Source organism: Hydractinia symbiolongicarpus, chromosome 9 (genome assembly GCF_029227915.1).
Source record: "Hydractinia symbiolongicarpus strain clone_291-10 chromosome 9, HSymV2.1, whole genome shotgun sequence".
Classification (NCBI taxonomy): Eukaryota; Metazoa; Cnidaria; class Hydrozoa; order Anthoathecata; family Hydractiniidae; genus Hydractinia; species Hydractinia symbiolongicarpus.
Genome location: NC_079883.1, coordinates 6,762,954 through 6,789,677, shown reverse-complemented (window position 1 = coordinate 6,789,677; position 26,724 = coordinate 6,762,954). Strand labels below are relative to the sequence as shown.

General features: G+C 33.1%; 4 protein-coding genes across 4 annotated transcripts; 2 read left to right on the top strand and 2 right to left on the bottom strand.

The window, feature by feature from the left end:
* Window positions 1-4,665: 4,665 nt before the first annotated feature.
* LOC130657220 (uncharacterized) lies at window positions 4,666-6,996 on the bottom strand. The gene is made up of 2 exons (XM_057460194.1): window positions 6,676-6,996; window positions 4,666-5,168 (listed from the first exon to the last, which is right to left on the bottom strand). Exons 1-2 carry the CDS (start codon window positions 6,829-6,831, stop codon window positions 5,016-5,018), a joined length of 309 nt encoding a protein of 102 aa, XP_057316177.1. The 5' UTR covers window positions 6,832-6,996; the 3' UTR covers window positions 4,666-5,015.
* A 215-nt stretch (window positions 6,997-7,211) lies between these two features.
* On the top strand, window positions 7,212-12,722 carry LOC130657218 (protein cornichon homolog 1-like). The gene is made up of 5 exons (XM_057460192.1): window positions 7,212-7,369; window positions 11,353-11,421; window positions 11,510-11,622; window positions 11,812-11,955; window positions 12,468-12,722. Exons 1-5 carry the CDS (start codon window positions 7,262-7,264, stop codon window positions 12,490-12,492), a joined length of 459 nt encoding a protein of 152 aa, XP_057316175.1. The 5' UTR covers window positions 7,212-7,261; the 3' UTR covers window positions 12,493-12,722.
* A 1,897-nt stretch (window positions 12,723-14,619) lies between these two features.
* On the bottom strand, window positions 14,620-16,842 carry LOC130657216 (uncharacterized). The gene is made up of 3 exons (XM_057460190.1): window positions 16,695-16,842; window positions 15,337-15,910; window positions 14,620-15,139 (listed from the first exon to the last, which is right to left on the bottom strand). Exons 1-3 carry the CDS (start codon window positions 16,713-16,715, stop codon window positions 14,703-14,705), a joined length of 1,032 nt encoding a protein of 343 aa, XP_057316173.1. The 5' UTR covers window positions 16,716-16,842; the 3' UTR covers window positions 14,620-14,702.
* Window positions 16,843-17,172: 330 nt separating this feature from the next.
* LOC130657217 (mitochondrial basic amino acids transporter-like) lies at window positions 17,173-22,365 on the top strand. The gene is made up of 5 exons (XM_057460191.1): window positions 17,173-17,563; window positions 19,563-19,606; window positions 19,898-19,990; window positions 20,282-20,534; window positions 20,690-22,365. Exons 1-5 carry the CDS (start codon window positions 17,494-17,496, stop codon window positions 21,160-21,162), a joined length of 933 nt encoding a protein of 310 aa, XP_057316174.1. The 5' UTR covers window positions 17,173-17,493; the 3' UTR covers window positions 21,163-22,365.
* Window positions 22,366-26,724: the final 4,359 nt, after the last annotated feature.

Here is a 26,724-nt window from a genome sequence, read left to right as displayed (position 1 = left end):
AAATGGGTGAAAGAAATCACACTAATTTCAGAAATAGCTGTTATCGAACCACAAGCAGCTTACACATGCTATGTTAGTGGATATCAACATCGCTTCACATACTATTTACGGACCATCCCAGAAATATCATCATTACTGCGACCAGTGGAAAGTGTAATAAGACACCAACTGTTGCCGGCTATTACTGGTGGTCATATTGTAAACGATGTAGAGAGGGAGCTAATGTCCTTGCCACCACGTCTCGGGGGTCTAGGAATAAAAATCCTTGAGAATGTTTCTGACACAGAATACGAGAATTCTTGGAAAATGACGACGGAGCTCGTAAATATTCTTCTCAGACAAAATGAAAATGCGAACGAGATCAGCAAAACGAAAAGCCAAATAAAGTCTGAGAGAAATAAAAGCCATCAAAACATTCTGCAAGGACTATTGTCACAAATGGATGAAAGTGCTAAGAGGCAGAACGAAGCAAATCAGGAAATAGGTGCGTCAAAATGGTTGACGACTCTGCCAATAAAAGAGAGTGGTTACTACCTCACAAAGGAGCAGTTTTTCGACGCATTGAGAATTCGATATAACTGGGAATTACCCAGGTTACCATTTGAATGTGCATGTGGCTCAAAGTTTGATCTTGCTCATGCGTTATCCTGCAAAAAGGGTGGGTTTGTCACACAACGTCATAACGAAGTTCGTGATATAACTGCTCAGCTTTTGAAAGAAGTGTGTAAAGACGTACGAATTGAACCGATGCTTGCTCCACTACAAAACGAACGCTTTGAACAGAAAAGTGCGATCACATCCAATGAAGCTCGATTAGATGTTAGCGCACTTGGTTTCTGGATTCCTGGCCAACGGGTATTCTGCGATGTCAGGGTCTTTGACCTTAACGCCCAGAGGTATAGGAACACAGAAATCAAACGTTGCTATGAAAGAAATGAGCAAGAAAAGAAAAGGTTATCCAACGAAAGGGTTTTGCAGGTTGAAAATGGTTCTTTTACACCTTTGGTGTTTTCTACACAAGGTGGGTTAGGAAGAGAATGCAAGAGATTCTATCAACGTCTTGCTGAGTTGATAGCAGATAAACGTGGTATACCAACGTCTATCGCTACGACGTTTGTCAGAACGAAAATTTGCTTTTCGTTACTCCAATCGACATTGCTATGCCTGCGTGGATCAAGATCATTGCGGCGGGATGTTAACATATCTGATATCGACATGTCTTTGACCAACACACTATCGGAAATAAGGGAATTCCGATAGCCGAAATAGTATTATATATATATTATATATTTTGAGCGGCGGTCTCTCGCTATAGAAATAGACCAAAACAAAATTATATAAAATAACGTATGTTTGAATTTTCAAGGTATCAAGCCGAATAAACGGATGATACTATGTAATTTTATAATTTCTAAATATAATATATACCAAGTAAAAAAAGATAAAACGTCACTCGGTCTATGAAATATTCACGATGAAACTAACTGCAAACAATAAAGATGACTGTACATGCATCAGAAAATCTACTGAGACTTTCAATGGAGATGCGTTACAACGTGATGATGACACTGAAAAAATAAGTGACGATGCAGCTTTTGAGAATCAACATTTAAATCTTGCAATTAACGTTACAGTTAAAGCTGTTGCGCAATTTTGCCCTGATAGGAGTTTTAATTTCCTAAATGTCTTTGTTGGAATCGTGAGCCTAAGTATCAATGGCTTCTTGTGATTTCAAATGGTTACATTATCACGTTGAAAAGGACAGTACACTATGTTATTACTGTGTCACACGTTATGATAAACTTACAGCAGAAAATAACAAGGACTATGCTTACATCTCCTCGGGCTTTCGAAGCTGGAAAAAAGCACCGAAGTGTTTCGAGGAACAAGAGCAAAGTAAGTGCCTTACTGCTGCATTAGCATATAAGGAAGTTGTACCAAACTATGGTGATGCTGCTGTCATGCATAATGATGAAATGGAAAGAAAGAGAGAAAAGGAACGTCGTTATATTAAGGTGGTCATGGCAGTACTTCAATTATTGGGAAGGCAAAGAATAGCAATCAGAGGTATTAAAGATGGCAATGATAAGTTCACGTAATTGTTGTTGTTACGCAGAAAGGATAACACCCGGTCATAGTGAACATACTGGGGTCTAATAAACAAGGAGAAAAGAAGTACACGCGTCACGATTATCAAGACGAGTTGCTAAGCAATATAGCAAATCAATTATTACGGAAAAATATATACATAAACATTGTTCTCAATCATGTGTGACGAATACACTGATGTATCCAAGAACAAAAAAAAGCTGTCTTACTGTGTACGTTGGATAGATAGCAACCTCAATGTTTGTTAAAATTTTTTAGGATATTATGAGATTCCTTATTAAAGAAACATTGTTCACGTTATCGGTACGTTTTTCATGTTTTATGTCAAACTTACGAGGACAGACATAGGATGACGCTAGCAACAAGCTTGATTCTAAGTGGCAAAACAAATAAAAGATGTTCAACCAAAAGCAATGGAAATACATTGTCACGGACATTCATTAAACTATCTCTAAAAAATACGACGAAATCAAATAGGCTTATGAATGATCACGGTTCTTGTGAAGTATTCCCAAAAAAAGGGAGAAACTTTTAGTAATATGAGCATCTACATATTTTCAGTCTGCATTTATGTTTACTATTTTAACTGTTCATAAAATATCTTTTACACGTCATTTGTCTAAACGTCTGTGTAGAAGTTTCTTGTCAATATAACTGAAGAACGGACCGAATAGTGAACATCCCGTGGCTGCAGTCACCTGACGATATGAGACACATTAAGAACAATAATAACCATAATAGAAACAGATATTTCATGAACTAAGAACGATAAAGCTCATGGAAAAATTGATTGATATTTGTAAAAAATCTGAATACACACCTCTTTGCCATCAATAACTTTTATAATCTCCTTTTTTCTATCCGGGATCTTTCCTTTTCTAGTTTTACAAACTTTCACTCTGCCAGTTGTTTTAATGTCTCATAATCTGCATCAACAGGATTTATGTATGCAAGAATATCACTCAACAGAGTCAAAAATAGAAAGAAAAAAAAGAAAATGAGAATTATTTTCTTTCTCAACAAGATACTTTAACTATAGTTGTCTTTATAGATTAAATCAGCAATTAATTAAAGGGGCTGTTGGTTTTCGACTTTAGTGACTTTCACGAAAGTCGAGCTGTACAATTATGGAGCTGAAATATAACCGTTATTATTTTTATTATTATTTTTCCGTATGTATGTAATTTACAGACTCGAACATATAGATATATCTGGAATTTTTATCTTCCCTAGCCTTGGTCATTTTTTGTAATATATTTTCCAAAAAAAAAAAAAATTGAACCAGCGAGCAAAGTGCACTGGTCTGTTCATTGCGTAACACGCGTTTGCCTGATTTTTAATATTTGCGCGGGATATACGGAATGTTAGCATTTTAACCGGTTCGTAGCCCCTTAAATAGCCATCTTCGTGTTAAAATTTACGCAAGTATTGTGACTACAAAGTACGCGTTGTATCATCAATCATAGCCAGAGGGAATGAAGAGCCAGGCGTCGGGATGAATTTACTTCAATGACGTGAAACATTTGGTTACTAACTTTACATTATTTTAAATTATCGCTTTAATCAGCTGCAGTAATGTAAAAACCTAATAAGAAATGGAAATGTCACCTGTTAGAATTTATTTCTACGTGTAGTGTAAACTGAAAACAAAACGTGTAGCTGAACTGTCCATATACGAGAGTAATATTCTGTAGGAAAAACCGGAGATTACAAAAGCGTAATGATTACTTTTAAAAGAGCACATTAGGTTTGACTTTCGTGTAAGTCATGAAAGTTGAAATACAGCAATTTGGTAGATTCTAAAGAACGAACGAACTTGACTTTCTTTTGTCATGCGGGTTGCATACGTGCGCTAGAAACTCGTTTTCTATCGAATTGAAACGGGAAATGAGACTCCAAAGAGCAGACACCTCTAACTAGCGGATAAAAAAGTGATTACATCAGAGGCTTGAGAGTCGACTGTTTACCTCGGAAACTTTCAGAAAGTTTCGCGGTAATTTTTAACCCCATTTTCAGCGAAAGTTTCTTTCGCAAAACACGATTTTCTTGAAAAAATACAACTCGTAAGATTTTAGTCAATAAATTAGTATAAAGTTTCGATTTTTATAGTTAAAATCGCAAACTTCGAAAATTTTCCCAGCAAGGTATACGGATCTCTAGAAATCTGCAAAAGTTAATTCCCCCGAAAATTTTTCATAAGATATTGATACTGCGAAAGTACACCTTTTTTGGCAATCAAATGGTTAGAACTTAGACTAAGATTTTTAAAGTGATCAAGCTAAAAAACAAAAAGATAAGCAACTCAAGCTTTTGAATAATCTAACAAACTGAGAGAGTTTTTCAAAAAATCAAAAAGAAAAAACCGAAAACTAACGGGGGTTTGTGATTCATCTAGACAACAAGAGGGAAAGGGCACAGTAGAAACTAAAAAAGGGGTAGTCCTCCTTGGAGGTCAACACACATTAAGGAATGTTTTGGTTAAAAATAACAATGAAACTGCCTATAAGGAGTTAAAGAATGTCAATTCTAAAAATATAGTGAGAAAGCTGAAAACTATACAACTATAAAACTATATTATAACATACAAATTGTATATATATGTCTATATATAAGAACAAGTTGCAGAAGACTGTGTAGGCTTATCATCTCATGCCAAAATTATTTTCACAAAAGCTGATAAATATGGTATATATACATTCTTCAATATTTATAAGTTTATTGCTCCCGCATGAAAAAATAGGATGTCTGCTGCAGCTTTTTTGATGTTCACTTTTCTAATTTGTGTCTTCTCATGCAATTATTAACTTAGACAATCCATATACAACGACTACCCTTTTATCATCCATATGATTTCCAGTTTTAATTGATATCATGACTGAATCTCATAGCTAATCAAGATATTAATATCAATCTTTCTTAGAGTCTGTTAGTTGCTTCATATTTATTTTCCAGATTGGTTCATCAGAATTTGCTGCTTCTTTTAGCGATGAAAAAAGTCTCCTGTTTTGTTCCTCAATTTCTTTCAGTTTGTCTTGTGTCACCATGTCAGCAGGTAACATCTGAAAAGATAAAATTTTAAGCTAGAGAAAAAGAATTGTTTGGGGGTTGGTGTTGGTCATCATTTTGTGCATATTTATCTCTTAATAGCACGATGCTCTCCCTTTTATACAAACGATTGATTTCTTGTACTTGTCCCCAATATTTTTTAGCTTCTGAGAAAAACAATAAAAAAAATCAGAATTAGAATACCATCTTTAAATTTTCTAACACAGTGGGCTGCTTGGAAAACTTTAGTTACAAGAGTCGATTGGTAGGTCCTATTTTTTTTTTATCATGTCGCACTTGCACTGGAGACATGCCGAAGAACATAAAGAAAACTGGAAAAATACCGAACACAAAACAAAACATCAACATAAAATTTTGCGCACATGCTTTTTCTATTTAGTAGAAAAATGTGAGAATTGCTATTTATACAAAATTGATAACTCGTGTTTTTTTAATTTTATTTCATTTCATTTAAAAACGTATTACGATCGATTCGCCTTCATTTTCGCGTGGGGAGGAAAACATATTGGAACGGAAGCACAGGAAATTATTTTTCAACATGAAAATAATACTGACTGGAAATATTCCATCTATAAAAAAGATAAGCTATTCAGCACGAGTGAGTGCAACGTCTATACTTTAAGTATATTCCTGAGAACAATAAAACCTTTTACTTTATTAGGTATATTTTAGGTATAGGTATTAGGTATATTGTTTTATATTTATCTCAGAAAAAATAAACATTGTAAATCACAAGATCCAATTTAAAGACATAGACAACAGAAAAAGGTAAACAGCTGACATTTAACGGAACCTCATTTGTAATCTTGGGTGCAAAATACATGAATTGTTGTCATGGTGTATTGAACGGAATACTTTTCAAAAACAAAAGCGAATGAAGCATTGCGGATGGAACAAAGTCAATAACTGTTACGCATATCTTTCTAAATCTGAAAACAATAGTGTTTAATTTAAAATGGAACCCTTTCCAACCGTTAAATGTTGCGTTGCTGAAGAAAATCTACAACGGTTAAATTATTTTTGCCATACTGCAGAAATAATAACAATAAAGACAAGAATGCAACAAATGTCTAGAATGGTTTCAGAGAAAATGCGAAGACATGCCTTACATGTTTTGCAGTATACTGGCTGACCTTGAATTATTATTTTTCAGCAAAATTTTGAACTTACCAATCGACTCTTGTAACTAATGTTTTCCAACATTCTTGGTAGCAAAGTGCTGGTAGATTTTGATGCAAAATCAAAACATTAAGTCACTCTGCAATCCCATCTATACTCAAATTTAGTATTATTCTAAACAAAGGAGGGTACCACAGGTATCTAAGAATACTAAAAATGAACTAAAGGATGCATAAACGTTAATAAATCTAATTTAACATAGCTAAAAAGTTGACTGTCCAATTTCTAAAGTTGGATGTCCTGAAACGAAATCTTACTCTAAGAAAGTGCGGGACTATTCACCTAAAAAACTTTTATAAGAACTATAATAATAGTTATTACCTGCATCATCTTTTCCCTGTCCGGAGTAGTCGTTTTCATAAGAATATAACCAACAACAGTCACCCCGCCAACAACAGCTGCCGTTCTTGCTACTCCTGCTGCCATTTTATCTGGGCTAGATCGTATTCCTTGCAGTGAAACTAGAGATATGTACATATTTCACATGACTAGCTCACAAATATCAAACATCAAGGAATTTTACCCCGTCTGTTATTTCCAAAAGGAGTCATAGCTTTAGATAGGAAGTCCTACAGTATTTAATGCTCTTTAATGCAATTAGGGTGCTCGCTCTGCCAGACAACTAACTCCCTTCAACATCCAAATGGCTGTGGTTAACTCGAGGCTTTGGCGATGGCTATTCACTCGCCTATATTCAATGATCGCCAAACTTTTAATTTTGTTTTTGTGAATGGTCTAAGAAAAAGTTCAAAAAGTTTAATGATCAAAAGAAATTATAACTACTCACACCGCAGAAAACAAGTCGTTAGAAAATTTAAACTAGAGTCGTTAACCGTACTTTTGCGGCCAGACTATTACTGTCTATACGAAGTAACCAGCGTCTGATTTCGCAGTTCAATCTACCTTTATGAAACTTGTTGACGCATTGCAATTTGTAAACATGTCATTTGAGGTCTTCTGTTTTATCTTATCGCTCTTAATATCAATTGGATTGATTTTTTTAGTAATATGGAATGTAAGTAAATATATTGCGAGCTAGCATGTTTTCTCTTAGTTCCATAGCTAGCCAGCTATAATATAATAAGTAGTAGCAACCTAGCCATTTAGCTTTTCCAGCCATGTCAAAGATCTCAATCAGGGCATATGCAGATTTTTGTAAAATTCTTATCCACATGTAAGGATGGGATTTTATTTACTTTCGTAAGTCCAGGGTTTGTTTCACTTGTCACTTATACTTATTCACTAAAAGAAATCAACACGCAATTCTGGTATTACTAGCTACCTAGCTAGCTACACATTTTTTTTATAAAAAACACGTTTATAAGAAACCTACATGTAGAATCTTCAAAAATTAAGAAACTCTTACTACTACTATTTTATGTCTATTTCTGAAATAAGATACTTGTTTCTAATTAATTCTTACAATTAATTGAAGAAGATGTTACAATCATCACTAGGAAGTAAGTAGTTTTATTACGTTACTGTGTTCCGTACGAAATTGACCCGTTGTACGAGGTTGGTCATTTTTCGCACTTGTACGAAGATGGGCAATTTTGTACGAAGATGGGCATTACAATTGCTGTACAAAAATTATGCAACGAATAATTTGGTTTAGAAATGAATATCTAAGCATTGCTAAATACATTCAATAAACATTATAATATCTTAAATATTCTCTGAACGTTAATTTTTGACCATTATTATCTAACGATTTACCAACTTCGTACAACCTAAATAACTGTGTACAAGGTTGGGCAACGTCATTGCTCCCACTTAAAAATTTATTCTTTTTATCCATACTAACTTCGTACGACTTCAAATACTATATACGAGGTTGGGATTACTTAACTTCTTTTAATTTATTTGAATTTTTCTGATTCGAACCAACTTCATACAACTGAGATAACTTTGTACGACGTTGGGCCTCCATCACTTCTTCTACTTAGGTTGAATTTTTTTTAACAATACCAACTTCGTACAACTTAAATAACTGTGTAAACTTTAATAACGAGGCTGGGCCTACTTCACTTCTTCTACTTAAGTTGAATTTTTTTTAACAATACTAACTTTGTACAATTTGGAATTTTTTACTGCAAAGTTTTCGTTTCATAGCACGTGGAACGTTGTCTATTCTTCCACATAAAAAATACATCATTGTTTTATAAGTCTGTTCGGGTATTATTACGGAATTCCGTTTAGTCATTCCTAAAATGAACATAAAAACACGCGTTAAAAGTTTTAATGTAAATTTAAAAATGTGCGTTCGAAAAAGTACTCGAAGAGGATTCGATATTTACCTACCTTTTCCTATCGTAATAACTTAAAAGGTTAGAAAAAATAATATATTGAAAGTTTTTGCGTTCTTCTCCGTGCTCACTCAATTATTAACAAAACCATGCTTACAAAAACAGTTTCGTACGAGCCACGCAAAGGCACTGGAGACAAGGGTGATTTACAGTTTTTTTGCACGAAAATTCAATATAGCATAAAATTCAAAAGTCACTACCATAAAAACCATGAAAAGCCTAATAGGTCCTGGGGACGAGGTTGATGAGATCCAGACAGGAGTCTAACCTGCTCGCCTCATTAGTATTTTTTCAAATAGACATCTAGATCGTAAAACAAATGTATTCTTTTTGAAAACGAAATAAAAGATAAGAAGATATTTTAAAAACGTTATTATTTTATTATAAAAGTTTATATTTTGACGATGTTCGCCGCTGTACGAAGATGGTCAGTTTTGTACGAGGATGGTCACTCTCAGCGCTACGGCAAAAAAGCCCAACTTCGTACAGTGAATGACATCGTACGGAACAACTGTACCTAAGTTTCCAATGTTAAACTACTTTGAAACGAAAAATGCTATATATTCATTTTGAAACCAACTAGTCCAAAAATTAAAGAAACTTTGGAACTAACTATTTATTTGATATAAAGAAACTCTTATTTTACTAGGAAAATTAAGAAACTAAACAAGAAACTAAATAAAAAACATGGAATTTCAGCTTACAAATAAGAAACTTTTAAAACTTGGACCTTCACCAGGTTTTTTTAAAAAAAAACGTGTATCTTTTTACTTTTTGACTTTTACAATCATTTAGCACATATTTTTGTTTAAATAATCGAGGTTGCACATGGACAAAATCTGAAACTGTTCTTGAAGAAGGATAAGTCATCTATCAGAAGAGATTATTATGGTGCACAATTGTATAAATTCTTGCTGAAGCTCCAAATACAGTACTCATTGTTAAGCCAATCGATTAATTTTCTTGTCATGTAATACCATTCTATGATAGGTTTAGTTATTTAGTTCAATTTTAAACTCAAGCAAGGTTTGTTTATGTTGCTAATATTGTTGGTGATTCACAATTCCGTTCTACATTTGCAGACCCGCACACTAATGTTGAATAGCTGGCTAGTTGTCTGGTATTGAATATGCTATTTTGATTTTTATTCTTTATTTATAAACAACATTGTAAAGAAAACAGAGTTTGGTAAACCTCTATGGCAGTTTAAAAATAGAAATTCAAAATGTCCAACGCAGCCAATCACATGAAAATATTAAAAAAGCAAATATAATTATGGCAGAGCTGATTTTTAATAAAGTTCAAAAAGAGGAACATTTTACCTCTTAATAATGTTTTTCATGTGTTTCCGTAAATGTATTTGTTATCTTTTTAGCATTCTTAACAATACATATGAATTGTTTAAGCGGAAGTTTTTATGCCTAAATAAATGCAATAACAAACATAAGCTACTTCGCTTTCACCTTTGTCACTCTTTCCTGTCAAATTTAAATTTGTCATATGTCACAGTTAGCAATGGGTTGTACAATCTGCATGGGTCATCAAGCAATTCCACAACTCAAAATTTACCTATTCTCATATATTCAGATTTTTACAAAATTCAGGGAATCTATATAATAATACGCTAATGTGTCTGTGTGTCTGTGACAGGCAATGTGGATGTGTTTATTTTCCTTTGATGTTGCCGAAAAATGCATGTCTAATATGTTAAATTTTCTGACATTACGGTGTGACGAAAATAATACTACTTCAACGTCACTATCCTATATTAAATTAATGAATTTATTACAGTGCACCTAAAACTTTAAGGCCAAATAACTTGGAAACGAGGTGGTGACGTCAATGATTTTTCACTGCGTAGGTAACTAGGGACCACCTAGGACCAATTTGGGTAATTTTCCCAAACCTGGGTCCCCAAATTTGTTTTGGAATGGTCGGGTTGATGACGTCATCATAAAACCTTTAAACCCTATTATCTCTGCAACCGTTTGTCAAAAGTACACAATCCTATATATTTTCTTGATCGGCGTTTCAAGATCTACACGATAAAAGCAATAAGTGTACAAATTTTGGGTTTTGACAGGTCATTCCTGTTGTAAGCAAAATATTTAAGCCCTTATATCTCAATAACCGTTCATCAAAACCACACGAACATATACATTTTCTTGATTAGCAGTTTAAGCTGTGGATGGGTTGCTGCCGTCATCAAAACTTTTATTCTGCTTCAGTGGATTTCTCCACGGGCCTTATCGACTAGTTAATTAATAATGTATGTATCCGGATTTCTGATTATTTGAAACTCCATTTATCTCTTATCCATTTTTTTGGCCCACCAACTATGTTTTTGCAACATTTTTTGAAACAAGTTCCATGCTGTTTTGCTGTATCGTTGTGGTTTGTTTTGCTTTTCTTTACATACTAAGCTGAACGAAGAACATTAAATTACCATTGAAAAAGACTTTGGGGAGTAAAAACATTGCAAGCTTACCACAGGCAGTTTTTTTTTTTTTTGAAATTGCTATGTGGTTTTATGGTGACGCCGTAATAATTTCAGCCTGAAACCAGGAATCAGTGGACTTGTACTCAATAAAGTTTAACACATAAATCTAATATCTTTGTAATCATTTATTAAATACAAGTTATATTTTTCAATTATTTCATATTTTTATGATGTTTTTGTGATTTTTTGTAGGTGATTGCTTTTGATGATCTGAGAACTGACTACAAAAATCCGATTGATCTCTGTAATACATTGAATCCAGTAGGTTGTTATTTCTCAAATTATTTCATGCCCACTTAAATGTATAATTTTTCTCAATTTGAAACATAATATTTATTTATACTTTTAGCTTGTTATTCCAGAGTATGGTATCCATGCATTTTTATGTGTGTTGTTTTTATTTGGTGGATTTTGGGTCATGCTGTTATTTAACCTTCCATTATTAGCTTACCATATCCACAGGTAAGTTTGTGTGGAGATGTGCTAACTTTGTTTAGTTCCTTTAACCCTAATTTAGTGTTTATTTCTTCACAGTCGTTAGCCCGTGGAAAGTCTTTTATATATCATATTTCGTGTTTCTGTGACACAATTTTTTGGCGTACAAACAGACAGACGGAATACGGCTATTATTAAAGAGAGATATTTTTCTAGATATCTTTCACGTCCTGTTATGAGTAACGTTGGTATTTACGATGCAACTGAAGTGATGAATTCTGCAGAACTAAATCGATGTCAAAGAGAGGGCTGGGTGAAGCTGGCATTTTTCTTGATTAGTTTTTTTATTTACTTATACAGGTACACACTATCTATTTTTGCTGTCTTGTTGTCACTTGTTTTGGAAGTAAATTAAGCATAGCTATTATTTTTTTATTCGTAACTGCACGCTAGAAACCTAAAACGTTCAACCTTATTTCTACATCAGAGGGGCATTTTGTTTATTTTTTTTACAGAAGGTAATTGTGCAGAATGTTTTTGTTAGTGTTTAGATCATATTCGCAAAATCGTAAAAATACAATCGCAAAAAAGATGTGATTCATTTAATTTTCCTGATTTTCCTTATGCTTAGTAAAAGGCTAGTTAGTTAGGCTACATTAGTTTTTTGGGATATTTCACAACAGTATGTAAATAAATAGACATTAATAGCTATAGAAAAAAAGGTTAAAATAGAATTTTCTCGATATATAGGCCAGGGAACAAGCCGTAGTGACGCCATCTCAAAAGTGCTAAATTCCTTTGGCATATCTATTCTTTGCAATAAGGTGTAATGCCATCCTGTTTTAATATTCAACATGAACGTTGTGTTTTAGAATGCTGTACGCCCTGTTGTCGTGAGAAGCGTCAAGACAGATCTTCAATACTGGCCGTGTATTTTCTTCTTATTGTAAAATTTCTCTTCACCTTTATTGCCTTTAAAACCAGATTTCTCATAAATCTTGTTTCTCATAAATCTTTTTTCATGAAAATTCTCCCCAAATTTTTTTCGTTGAATTTTTACTAACATATTCTTTGTATTTATTTTAGAAGGCTTTGTTTAGAAACGAAATTATTTCCACATTGTTCAACCTTCGTTGTTTTTATTTTACACCCACCACACATCAGTTATTTTTCACCCACCACGCAGCAGTTATTTCATACCCACCACACATCAGTTATTTTACACCCACCACACATCAGTTATTTCATACCGACCACACATCAGTTAGTTTTACACCCACCACACATCAATTATTTTACACCCACCTCACCCACCACATCAGTTAGTTTACACCCACCACACATCACTTAGTTTTCACAATAACAACTACAGTGGAATTGCCAATAGCAATATTTCTAGTGACGGATGTAACTGGTCGTTAATCGGAGGTGACTGTTTAGTTAAATTTTCAGTCCAGGCCGAAATATTGATTACAAGAATTCTGAAATTCAAGCTGTATTTTTATATTTTCACCTTAGTTGCAATGAAATCTGAAAGGTTGTCGCTGTTCTTCCGCCATATTTGATTTTAAAACAACTTTCGCCAAAATACCGATTACATGGAGTTTCAGGCCGATTTTCTTCTATCAACTTGACGTTTATTTTTTTTACATATAATTGAAATTTAATTTCATAACCATAACGCATCTCCTTCCCCCTGTCTGATACCAAGGATAGAGACTAGATGAGGCGCGAGTTGTCAGTTACTAGTTGTCCGTTATGAGTTTTCCGTTCGAGTTATGATTTGCGATATTAAATCAACGAGTTACAAGGGTTTTTTCAGTTTTAAACACGAGTTGTGAGTTGAGTTTCAAAAGTTGGTACAATTTTACGCATTGGTACATAAAATCCACGAGTCGCTTTTAAAGTGCAAGTTGCCAATTTAAAGTACGACTTGAAGATTTAAAGTGCGAAACTATGTTTTAATCCTTTATGTTTCACCGTAATCATTGAGGTTTACCAAAATCTTTTTAAAACAAAAAAATTGAAAAATTCTTTTTTGGCACTCTTACCAGATTAATAATAAATTTGAGGGGCGCCTTCAAAAAAGAAATGTTACGCGGATGTGTAATGGTGTAATATTAACAAACAATTGTATTGCTTTACTTTTCAGGCGGTATTTTTGCGCTAGCTTATAAGGGATACATCTCTACCATTTAAAAACTTTGTCGCTCGTCTGAAATGATATAATATGATAATGTAAAAAGTTTGTTTGTATTTTACTTCAAAACGTTATAAGTTTAAAATACTAAAATGTGTGTCCTCAGACAAACCAAAACCTTAAAGTTTTTTGTAAATTCTTGAGTTTGGTTTACTATTTAAATAAAAGTATTATTTACAATACAAGTTGTCTTTAGGCTCCTTTCCCAAGATCACCCCCTTGACACAACTTACGCTCGAATTTATTTGGCCCTAACACGAGTTTTTTGGCGCAATATAAGCCAATTTGAGAAAATAATCCTATGTAGCGGACATCTTTTTGTGGTCTCGAAGCCTCCCCCATCTTTGTAGAAACCGTGAAGATCATAATATAACTGGTTTACTGAATAATCTGTTTTTCTTATCAGATTTTTTGTATCTGTCTGATAAGATTCCAGTTAATCTTATTTTTGCTGCGTTCTCCCATTACAAATAATTTACCAGTAGAAGTGTCTAAGTCTTATTAGTAAATGCCACTTAGACAAAAAATGCCGATCGGTAAATGCCAATTGGTATGTTGTGTAACAAAAAAGCTAAAACATAACGATGATTTTATGTTCCTTCCAATGGTAATTTTTGCCATCGGTCGTACACCACGTTAAAAATTATTATCTTTTTTGACCCCTGTCAGGTTAATCTACAAGAGCTCACGCTACCTTCTTCAGTTATGGCGCGCAAAACAACCTCGTCCCCAGGTTTTGTAGTGTCTGAGCCTTTTTTAGGCCGCTAGCTATTAAATTTATTAAAAAGGCAAAATGACTTGGGAAAAAGATTGTGCAAACTAAGTATTAAACAAATTTTTGTATTAGACAAAAAAAACATGTGTATTCATATTCACGTGAAAGCTTTCCAACGAAAAAGTATGGCCGTTATAACAATGGTGTTTTTTCACCTTTGCTTTCGACTCTGCTGTCGAAACAGGTTTCGTTGATGGAACAATTTTCAACAACCTCTGAAAATATTCGTCTTCGTTGATCCCGTGGTTTCAAAATATCCTGGAAAATTTCGATTTCATCTTGCCAAGCCGCAGCCATAGTTCGTTGCAAAGGAAGATTTAAACGATTTTCGAGCACTGGGTACACATCCATCATTCGTTCTCTTGCTGCCATAGCGTTTACATACGTCATCAGTGTGACATCATCAGAAAAATGTGTTAGTCGCCCTGCATTGATACTTTCCATTATAAGTTGAACTTTCTTCTTTGCAAATTTCTGCGCAGCATTTTGAATGATTTGTTTGAAATAATAGCGCGCTACTTCTGCTTCGTATGTTGTAAACGTTTCTAAGCTTGGAAGATCGTCAATGGCTATATAAACATATAAAGAAATTTAGGAATTTAACTATTATCCTATATTTTTATAAGTCATTTAAAAAATGAATATCCCTTTATAACAGTAAATCTGAAAGTTAAAAGGTAAGCTTGCTAAAGTCAACGCGATGTCGTTTCTAAGAACACAAATTTTGACCAAAAATGATTATAAGCTACGAATATAGAAAACTTACGATTTTTAAAACATTTCTTAAAGGTCGTAAGTATTGTAAAAAATAGGACAGAAAGAACTACACAAGAAAATCCAATTGTTTGTGATTCTGTACCAGCTGTGGCTACCGCTTCGTAACGAGTAGCGTTTAACCGCCCAACGAAATTATTTTCATATCCAACTTTTGCACATACGTAAAACTTTTTTCTGATCAGGGATATCACGATCCAAGTAATAGGCGCAAGTAAACATCTGATGTAAGCTTTCACAATATCACTATAAACAGACTTCCAATTTAAACGCAACATTTTCTGATTTCTTGAACTTTTCTTCGTAAAACAACCTCTTGCAACTCCTTGTATGTTGTACTGCAACGATTCGTTGTTCAAAATGGCCAAGCAGTAGAACAGTATAGGAGGACCAAACATAGAATACATTGAATATCTGAAGTGAGTGGCATCGTGTGGACAGTGAAAAGCAAATTTTTGATACAGATATTGCAAAACAATCGTTAAAACCATCGCCAGAATTTCAAGAGCATACTTTTTTCTCGCTTCCTGTTTTTCTCCTAAACCTTCTTGAATAAGTGAGAAAGCCTAAACAAATATAAAACTTACAAATTTAGAAAGCAATTTAAAGATGTCTTTCTAAACAATTTTTAAAGTTTATGTTGTAAAATAAAATTATTTTGGATAAAAGTCGAAGCAATTTCTTTATTCAACTTTTTGACATTCAACTGCCTATTATTTCCCTATAATGATATTGAGAAAAAATAAACCTGCTTTCATCAAACATCTTCGATTCAAAAACTTTTTATCTTTTTTACATAAAAAAACCAAAGGTTGCTTTGATACAATTAGCTTTTTTATAAGGATTTTGTCTGGTTAGAAATGTCTCAATAAACGTCTTAATAAACAGATGTTACAAACATAGTGACGCGTCATCCGATTAGGGAATTTCACTTCTTTTTTTTGTTTTACCTCTCTATTTATGTTTTTTTGGAAAATTTAAGTTTTTACTTAAACCAACGCTCTTGTTTCTTTTTATTTCTATCTATCGCAGCAGCCAGCCTCGACTCATTCTCGATAAAAAATGTGAAAGCCCTGAGATCAAGGTTGTATCACCGCAGCAATAGTTTTGCAAAGAAATTCTCTCTAACTACTGAATTTGTGGAAATTGCTAGTAAAGTTTCTGATTCAAACTGAATGTTAAGATCGTTTCAACTTTTCTTACGGACAGAAACGGAAAAAAGAAAAATACAAAAGAATAATTAGACCATAGCTAATTAAATTTAAAAGCATATTTTTCTTGTTCCGTTTCTGATTCGTTTGCTTTCGAGTGGAAATCCAACTGTACGTATATAAGGCAAGAAATTTCTACCTGACTAAATTCTTTCGACATTTTAACTTCTTATTTTCGTCTCTAGAATTTGTTTCTGGTTTATATGGATATACAAATATTTATATGTTATTAACATTGTTTTCACACAACACAATGAAAACATTGAGATTTTCTTCAAAAGCCCGACTCTAGTTGTGAATATAAATGTGTTTGCGTGAAAATCGTAATCATCAAAACCATCGAGAAGTTAGTTCCTCTTTATTGTCTACAGGATTTTTTGTACAAACATAAAATCTTAATTGCAGAAATCTCGAATCGGTTCAAATTTCATTCGGAATAAGATTATCCTCTACGATATGAACCCCACAAAATATCTGATTCATACTTCCTCCCTAGCTTTTTTCCTCTGGCTGGTAATTGCTGACTTCAGAAAAGGACTGGGAACACAAGAGAGGGGGTTGGTGGCAACGAAGGCGCGGGAGGGAACAAGGCCGGAGTCCAATAATGTTTTTGCGTCTTTCGCGCCCGATTATAACTTAAATTTTTTTGTTTTGTTCGGCACAGAAGTTATGCTGGGTCTCTTGGTTACCCAAAATTTTTTTGCACACAGAGCAGAACAATTACAATATCTGATGCTAAACTTCACTCTTTTAACTATGTTAGCGGTAGCTAGCTAACCTGTTGTAGCTAGCTATATAGCTATAATTTTATTTGGTCCAGTTTATTTTTTTCTTACGTTTTATTTTACTAAAAAATGGGTGCCTCCACATGCTAGCGCCATAGCCAGCTACATAGCTAGCTATAGCTACATTTTGAAAAGACTGACTTTTTGAAGAAGATGGAAGAGGAAAAAAAGCCATCTGTATTTCTTGATGCTTCTGCACACTTTTTAGCAGGATGGGTATCAGGTAAGACCTTCTAAATTGAGAGGGGACCCTCCCTTGAAAACACGAGGGTGGCGATAAGCTGCATACGCTGTAAAAAGTGCGGGCGTTTTTGGCTGAGTTCAGTGTTTTGAAAAAAAATCAAGTATTTGCCTGAAAACCCCTGCATAGAACCGAACAATGCCAAGAAAAACAAACACTAATGATTCAAAAAACTATAAAGATTTAAAAAAACTTACTATGTGGTAGTGAAGCTTTTGGACAACAACCGCCAATTTAATTAAAAAATTTGCCCAAACTCGCCTTGATATATGCATGTGTTTATGGCTTACCGGGCGACCTCTTCTGAAAACAACCAGTTTAGGTGATTTTATGGACAAGTAGCTAGGGGAGGGGGAAAAGGGGAGGGGGGAGGCATGCTAACTCTTCCTATTTCCATAGGACACTCTGTACTTTTTACCTCATTCCTAATGATTAAAGGGATTTCTGCTTCCATCATTTTTAAGGCTTTTTAAACCCCTCTAACTATATTACAAATAAACTTAATATTCTCTTGTATATAATTTGTCTTAATAATTATTATTTACATCTATCTTCAACCTTTAAATAAAACCATCTAAAGTTGTATATATCCAACCTGTCTGACATATCAACTACCTACATTTTGCTCCTTGTAGAAAACATAAATTGGCGCAATAAATTTGCATAAATCCATTGAATCATTATGGCGGACTCGTAAAAGCTTGCAACATTAAAAATAAAAACATTTGCCAAATATATACAAAAATGCTTGGTGTACTTAAAGAGCATCTAGGACCATGAAATTCTATTTTTTCCCTAACAAAGGTTTGGCTCCTGATAGATGGTATAATAATTGTAGAGTCTGCCTATGGGGGTTATAAGCAATTCCATGAAAAATCTATTTCTGTTGCGAAAATCTATTTATTCGGACAATGTCAACAAACATGTATCTTTAGATGCTCCAGTACATTTCTTTAAAGTTTGCACCTAAATCATTTGTCCACACATAATTTTTCTGCGAAGAAAAGGGGTGCGTAGAGGGTTGGCCTTCATGGACAAAGTCTGCAAAGCATGACAGCTATTTGTAGCCAGCCCTGAAGAGCTGTCTACAAAGAGATTGTTTTGTTTCACCTCTGCCAAATCTATAGTTATTAGGTTTGCAATGTGTGCATTAACACCCTTGTCAATGATGGGAGAGGATTAAAGCTACTAACACAATCCCACCCACCCACATCAAAACATCAATAACTGACAAATGCAAAACATGTATGAAGATGACAAAATTGTAAAAAAATACTATCACATTATAAAAGTATCAAATTGTGGTACGTCGGAGGCGAGCCTATTCCAAACTTTATTCCTGACTAGAGCCATCTTTCGATCTTGGGCTATCAACAATCGAAATGCATTTTATATTCATATATATTAAACTTCATTACATATATTTACATATATAAGCATATATAACAAATTGTGTTTATAAAAGAGATTTCAGTTTACATAACGATAAAGTTCTTATTTATTTTTCATGTACCGTTATGCAACATGGTTTTTATTAAAGCTCAAAATGGGAAAATCACTTTCCTTCACTATCACACATTTAAACATGTTGTTTTTTGCCAATTTTTTTGTACCAATGTCTTTCTTAACTAAACTGTGTTTCTATCAGCATTTGTAGTTTCTAACCACATCTAACTTTGAGAAACATTTTACTAGCATGTAACTTATACACTTTATTCTTATAAGAATGAGTGATATGTACACATGTAAATGTGGCCTCAGGACCATACCAAGCAGTAAGGAAAAGATAGAGATTATTGGAAGTTTTGCTAAAGCAACAAGAGTAAATAAAATAGTAATAGTATGTTCAGGTAGAATAATCATGTGCTGATAAAACATACCTGCATGTGATCTAATAAAAATAAAGATAACGTCAATTCAAAGACTAGAGTCACTTTAATCCGTCTTGGTTAAAGCAGCATTTTTACTTTACTATTTCCAGGTTGTGCGGGTGTGTTGGTTAGTCATCCATTTGATACAGTCAAGGTATATTACATTGTGTCAAACTGTGTTTTGAGATCATAAATAAATACATTTGTGAAGAATTATTAAGGCTGAAATTTTTGTTAAAAGGTCAGTGTAAGGAATTTTCCAATAACAATGTGCAAAGGAATTCTTGAAACATTAAAAAATTCTTTTAATTAGACTTAAATGAATTGCTTTTATTAAAGATGCATGTGTAAGAGAAATATTATATCTTTCTGATTGATAGAAGAGAAGTGTTCTACTAAGAAAAACATCTGTTTCATTTTTTATAAAATTTGAAACTTTTTTTAGGTGAGGCTTCAAACTCAAGGTGTCGTCCCGAATGTTACTCAACATTATACTGGAACATGGCACTGTTTGGTAGACACCATCAAACGAGAAAGTGTAAGTAGAGTTCCGACAGAGTACTTTTATTCCAAGTGGATTGAGAATTCTTTGAAATAACAATAGACCTCTTTGTTGTTTTTAATATTACAGAATGCATTTCATGTTACTATTGCCGGGTTTGATCAACTATACATCAACTGTATTCGTACTCTGTGCGTGTTTGTCAAAGTGGAGGGTTCTTAAGGAAAAAAAACTTTTTAAGATCTGTTTTGAAATTTTTATGTCCTGGTAAGGATGGTGTCATTTTGGGGGATCACACCTAAAATATCTAGGCAATATTGTTTTTAGTTGTATGGACTTTTTAAAGGGATGTCTTCACCTCTTCTTGGTACAGCTCTTTGGAATGCTGTTGTGTTTGGTACCTATGGAAATACTGTCCGTCTGCTGTCTGGAGGAGACCTTGAGAAACAACATCATATGAAAACTGTGTTTTTAGGAAGTTTAGCAGCAGGAATTGCGCAAACATTTGTCATCTGTCCACTGGAACTGACAAAAACCAGATTGCAGATACAATCTAGTGTAGAGTCGACTGTCTATAAGGGTAAGATATTAATTAGGTAGAAGGTGGTCAATAAGGTATTTTTTCTTGAATTCTAATTAAGATTATTTCGAAAACTATTTTTAGTGTTGTTGGATTTCACTGAAGTTTACATAATCTTCTATTTATATTTGTGGTGATACAAATCATTTTTTTAGGGTTGATAGATTGTGTGAAGAAAATATATCAACAAGATGGCTGGAAAGGAATATTCAATGGATACCAAGCCACTGTGTATCGGGATATAATCGGGTTTCCAGTATATTTTTGTGCTTTTGAAGTACTGTGTCGAATGATGTCAGAGGAGAAACCACCATACAAAGACTTGGGGCCAGTGGCTTTAATTTTGGGGGGAGGATTAGCAGGGGCTTTGTCATGGGCTTGTGCATTTCCCCCAGATGTTATAAAATGTCGAATTCAGGTAGACTATTCTGGAAAATATACTGATTTTTCTGATTGTTTCAAGAAATCATACAAAGAAGAAGGAATGCAGTTATTTCGACGAGGTTTTGCGCCTTGTGTTATTCGTGGTTTTCCAATGAACGCTGCTATATTTAGTATTTATCATCTGTCAATAAGATTTTATGAAGAACGATGGACAGGTACAGATCTTTCCAAAAATTATTCCTAGTATTTTTTGATAATTTATACTCTGTTTTTTTTTGCTGCACTCCTACACCAAGTTTTTGCCGAACTCAACCAAATGATATGTCTTAACCGTAGTTTAGTGAAAGTTGAAAACCTCGGAAAATTTTTTGTGCTTGTGGCGCGGCTGGTACTTATCTCAATCAAAATTAATTCACTAATTTTCCGTCATCGCAAAAGTTTTCGTGGAATAATGCTAAATCTTTTCCAATTTATTTAGTGTAACTGCGAGTGTTGTATCCGGCATAAATTACCTGATACAATTTTTTTCGCGCAAAATTTTTTAAAAATTTAAAATCGGTACGGTCAATACGCGCAAAGAGAGCGAGTGTGTGCTTAAAAATTAAAGTTTTTTGGGGAAAAATGTTATCAAATATTCCCTATCCTCCAAAACTAATTTATCTTTTCTATCGCGATTATCAATAGATGCGAAGGTTCGAAACAGGGCCACGGGTCATTAAATTATGCATGTGACAAAATTAGGGGAAAAGTCATAATATTTGGGGGTAATTCATACAATTTATATATAGCGTTCGTTTATATTTCAAACAAAATATAGAGTTATCATAAATATTTTTCCATTTTAAATGAGAATATAATAATTTTCATAATCGGATATGTGTAATAATCATAGCAGACTTTTAAAATATCAGCTGTTAGTAGTTTGTCTAGAATCCTGCAAAAAGTTTAAAATATATATTTAAAGATTTCAGATTTTTCTTATATATATTTCTTTCTTTCTACTTGAATATTTATACGTGCCAAATTTCCCTATTCCCCTGTGTATAAGTACATACAGTCTTTCCCCTCCGTGCTATATGCTCCGTGCAGAAATCGGTGGTTCATCTTAAAAAGAATTACAATCAACTTTGCTTTATCTAATTGCGTAAATTTAACAAGAATTTCAATCCGTTTTATTGTTGGTTTTTTTCTTTGTTCAGTTGCACCCGTGGTCTTTCTTACACCCACAAAGTGGCAAACATCTAAAATTCAGGTATATGGATATGTAGGAAAATAGTGTACAATTTAATCCGTTGCACAAAAACTGTTACAAGTAATAAACATTAGAAATATTTTTTTAACGTATTATTTGTCGAAAATGTTTTCAGAATTATTGTATAATATTTTAGCACGTAATTTGATAGATACTGTTTTAAAATTTGATACATACTGTTTTAAGCGCAAATAATGTATTTTATTTCTTCTTTTGCAGATCAATTTGTGGCCCAACATAGTGGTTGTTGCGATAATTTTGTAAAACCTGGCCTCCCCTTCTTGAACGCTTGTGTTTTGAAGAGTTTATTAAAGACAAAGTATGGAGAAACTCGCTGAAGTAGACAAAAAATATTATCGCATAAAAATAAACAATTAAAAAAAAATTGATATACAAATTATATTTCAATTGATATCTTAATTAATTTTTTAAGAAATGTGAATTATTTTATTTAATCTCCTTATAACGTCCGATGAAAACGCGTCTTTGAAATTTTACTACCTGTAATAGTACTAAAAAACTAGCTGTTTCCCGTGGAAGAATCCACTGTATTCCATTTAATTTATGTAGCAGATATATGTCCATCAAAAAACAAACAATACAGCAGTGCACATCTTACATCTGCATTATTATATAAATGACCAAAAAAATTAAAGGTTTTCAACAACTGCAGTATTTATGTGACATTTAAAATCTAAATCTACTAAAATTACTTGCTCTGACCATCTGACAAATGCGAAAATTATTCGGAAAGAAGTTTCCAAAAGCATTTCAACATACATCTCACCCATAAAATTTAAATCACTTAAAACGCCACATATATACAAAAAAGCTGATCAATGTCAAACACAAATCTCTCATTGTATATGTTAAAATCAGTTAGTTTATTGCAAACCCTGCCAAAGGTTGACACACAATGTGAAAAATAAACAATAAATTGTGCCTCTGACAGAATTTTTTATCTAAGGTGTAAAAAAAGGGATTTGCAAGGACAAATTATAATGCAATAAAACATTATTTGATATATTGCATACAGTCCCTCCTCACCAAACTTTAGACAAAATGCCAACAAAATAACGGTGTTTAAACCTAAAATTAATAAAGTCCTTTTAGCAATTTGCATGCTGTTTTACCATCAATAAAGTAAACAAAATTTCAAATCTCACATAGTATTCTGTCACAAATTTTCATAAAATATATATATAAGTCATAATGAGTCAAACAACAGCAATCAATCTGTATATAAGTTCATTTTATGTCAATTTTTGCACCAATTTTGCAACACAAAATACAAATTCTAAATAATACTAAAATCTCTTATTTTGGTCCTTCGCATACCGACGGTCTCCCACAAAAGTTTAATCAAAATGTAAAAAATGAGAGGTAACGACAAAATCAAAGTTTGCAAAATTTCACTATTTCAGTACATATATCTACTGCATATGCCCTCTAAAACAATATTTTAATCCAAAATGCCAAAGAAAAACAGTTTGCAACAAAAATCAGTTATTTCGATAATATTGCATACACTCTTTCCTCACAAAAGCTTCACAAACTGTAAAAAAAAGAATGGTTGTAGGGAGTGCTTCTGATTCAACAAAAAAAGTTTTTTTGACACATTGCATCTAGCCCTTACCCATTAAATCTTACACAAAATTTCCAAAACTATATATATACGATTTAGAACACATCAAATTTAAATCGAGAAGGATCAGTCATTTCGATATATTGCACGGAGTCCTCCCCAGTAAGAATTTATACGAAATATAGAAAAACAAAGCTTGCAAGGTGTAAAATTGAATTCTTCTTCTGTGTATATATATATGGTCCTTCCTCGCAAAATTAACATAAAATGTCAAAAAGGTTCAGATATAACATCTAACACAACAAAAATCAGTTCTATCAGTATATGTCATGCCATTGTCTTCAACCAAATGTTCCCCTTAAAGTTTCACAGACACAGCCTGTAAATTAAAAACAACTAAGATCAGGTATTTTGGTCTATTTCATACCATTCTGTTCCAAATAACTTATAAAATGTAAAAATTGAGTGGTAAAACAGAAATTTGCAAAATTCTATTTTTTTATATGCATGTATATTATATGCCTTCTACAACAATAAGTTAATTCAAAATGTCAAAAAGAAGAAAAAAATAGCTTACAAAGAGTATAAAATTGAAATCAACAAAGTAGCTCTTTTGGTGTATTAAATATAAGCCATACGCACAAAAGTTTACACTAAATGTAAGAAAATGGTTGTGTTTAGTAATTCTAAATTAAGAAAAGTCAGTTCTTTTAGCATGCTGATTAAGGGGTTTGCCCACAAATTCTTACATGAAAATGTCAAAACCACAATTTGAAAGAAATTAAATTTACATTTTAAAAATAAGTAATTTCTGAACTTTATTTTCAGAATATTTGGAGGAAAAGAACTTCGCAAACCAAAAAAAACCAGGAAAATGTTTAAAATCTTCAGGGTTAATAACGTTTGATGGGTTTTGTGGGAATATATATACTGGGAATCTTTAGTTTAAAGCTAGCATTAGCTAGCTACAGCAGCTAATAGCTAGTCACTTAAATATAAACTGGAGACTTAGCTAGGTATAAAGAACATGGCTACATATATATATATTCCTAGCTAGCTAGCTAGTTGTTGGTGGTGGTTGGCTTTTATGATGCTAGCTATAAAACATGTCTGGCAACAATAATATAATCAAAACTGAAAATAAAACATGAAAAAACCTTACAGAACCTTGCTATGATTAGTTTATAAAACCATGCTCTTCTTCAAATGTTTTTTTAAAGATTTATTTTGAATGAAAGAGTAGAGAATACTCAAAAAGAACAGCCATCTTTTTCGTAAACACAATTTCCGTTTTATGCTAGGAACTTCATTTAACAGTCCGTATGCTTTGTGAATATCTAATACCGTTTTGCACCCGTGGTCTTTCTTACACCCACAAAGTGGCAAACATCTAAAATTCAGGTATATGGATATGTAGGAAAATAGTGAATATCTAATACCGTTTTGCACCCGTGGTCTTTCTTACACCCACAAAGTGGCAAACATCTAAAATTCAGGTATATGGATATGTAGGAAAATAGTGTACAATTTAATCCGTTGCACAAAAACTGTTACAAGTAATAAACATTAGAAATATTTTTTTAACGTATTATTTGTCGAAAATGTTTTCAGAATTATTGTATAATATTTTAGCACGTAATTTGATAGATACTGTTTTAAAATTTGATACATACTGTTTTAAGCGCAAATAATGTATTTTATTTCTTCTTTTGCAGATCAATTTGTGGCCCAACATAGTGGTTGTTGCGATAATTTTGTAAAACCTGGCCTCCCCTTCTTGAACGCTTGTGTTTTGAAGAGTTTATTAAAGACAAAGTATGGAGAAACTCGCTGAAGTAGACAAAAAATATTATCGCATAAAAATAAACAATTAAAAAAAAATTGATATACAAATTATATTTCAATTGATATCTTAATTAATTTTTTAAGAAATGTGAATTATTTTATTTAATCTCCTTATAACGTCCGATGAAAACGCGTCTTTGAAATTTTACTACCTGTAATAGTACTAAAAAATACATTGTGGTTCAGTTATGTTTACTGCAGGTTTGCGTCTATATATGGACAAAAAATGCGTTTGTTTAATTGTGGAAAAGGGATAAAACTAGATAAACAATTTAATGGGTAAAAAAGCAAGGAAGAACTAGATTTCCAAAAAAAACGGCGTTAGGGTAGAGCTAATCGGGCAAAATAATGTCGGACGAAATTTTCTTCGCCTGAATAAAATCTCGTCACCGTCCATTTTTAAAAATTTATGTGTACACGGCTACACAACAACTAAGTAAGTGATTATGCTAATGCATATTACTTAACAAAAGTCACCCTTGAAAAATGTCGATATTTTTCTCTGATATTCTCACCAGTGGATAAAATTGCAGAAGGTCTGAAGGGGGCGAAGAGACAATTTTACAGAGAAGTTTAACAAAGAGGGACACCTGCGCCATGATATTTGTAGAGGAGTTTAGCTCTAAATGTGAGATTACTGTGAATGGTACCCGCAAAAGAATCAGGTTTAGTCTGTATTGTCATATGCATTATAGATTTTTGTTGAATTAGCTGATCGTTACACCTTGTTCCTGATGGTGATTGAAATCAGTTTCTTTTTCTATTTTTTAATTTTTTTTTTATTTCATAAATCGTACAGATAGTGAATTGATTGGTCGAAGTAAATTTACCATACCAAATCTGTTATGTTTCGCTGAAGTGCTTCGTCTTTTGGGCCTGTTCTGCAACTATTTCTGGAGAGATAACTACTTTATTACCGCAATACACTCATTTTACCAAACTTTTTATCATGCCTGCTAAGAACTGCCCTGCAAATATTCCGTCGTATGCATGCGTTTTTTTCATTACGTAACTTATAAACTTATAGGACTTTTGATAACGATCATGTAAATGTGTTTGTTTTTAACTGGTTTATTAATTTATTAATGGCCAATTTTGTGGGGTGTCTCACATGACCAGTGTTA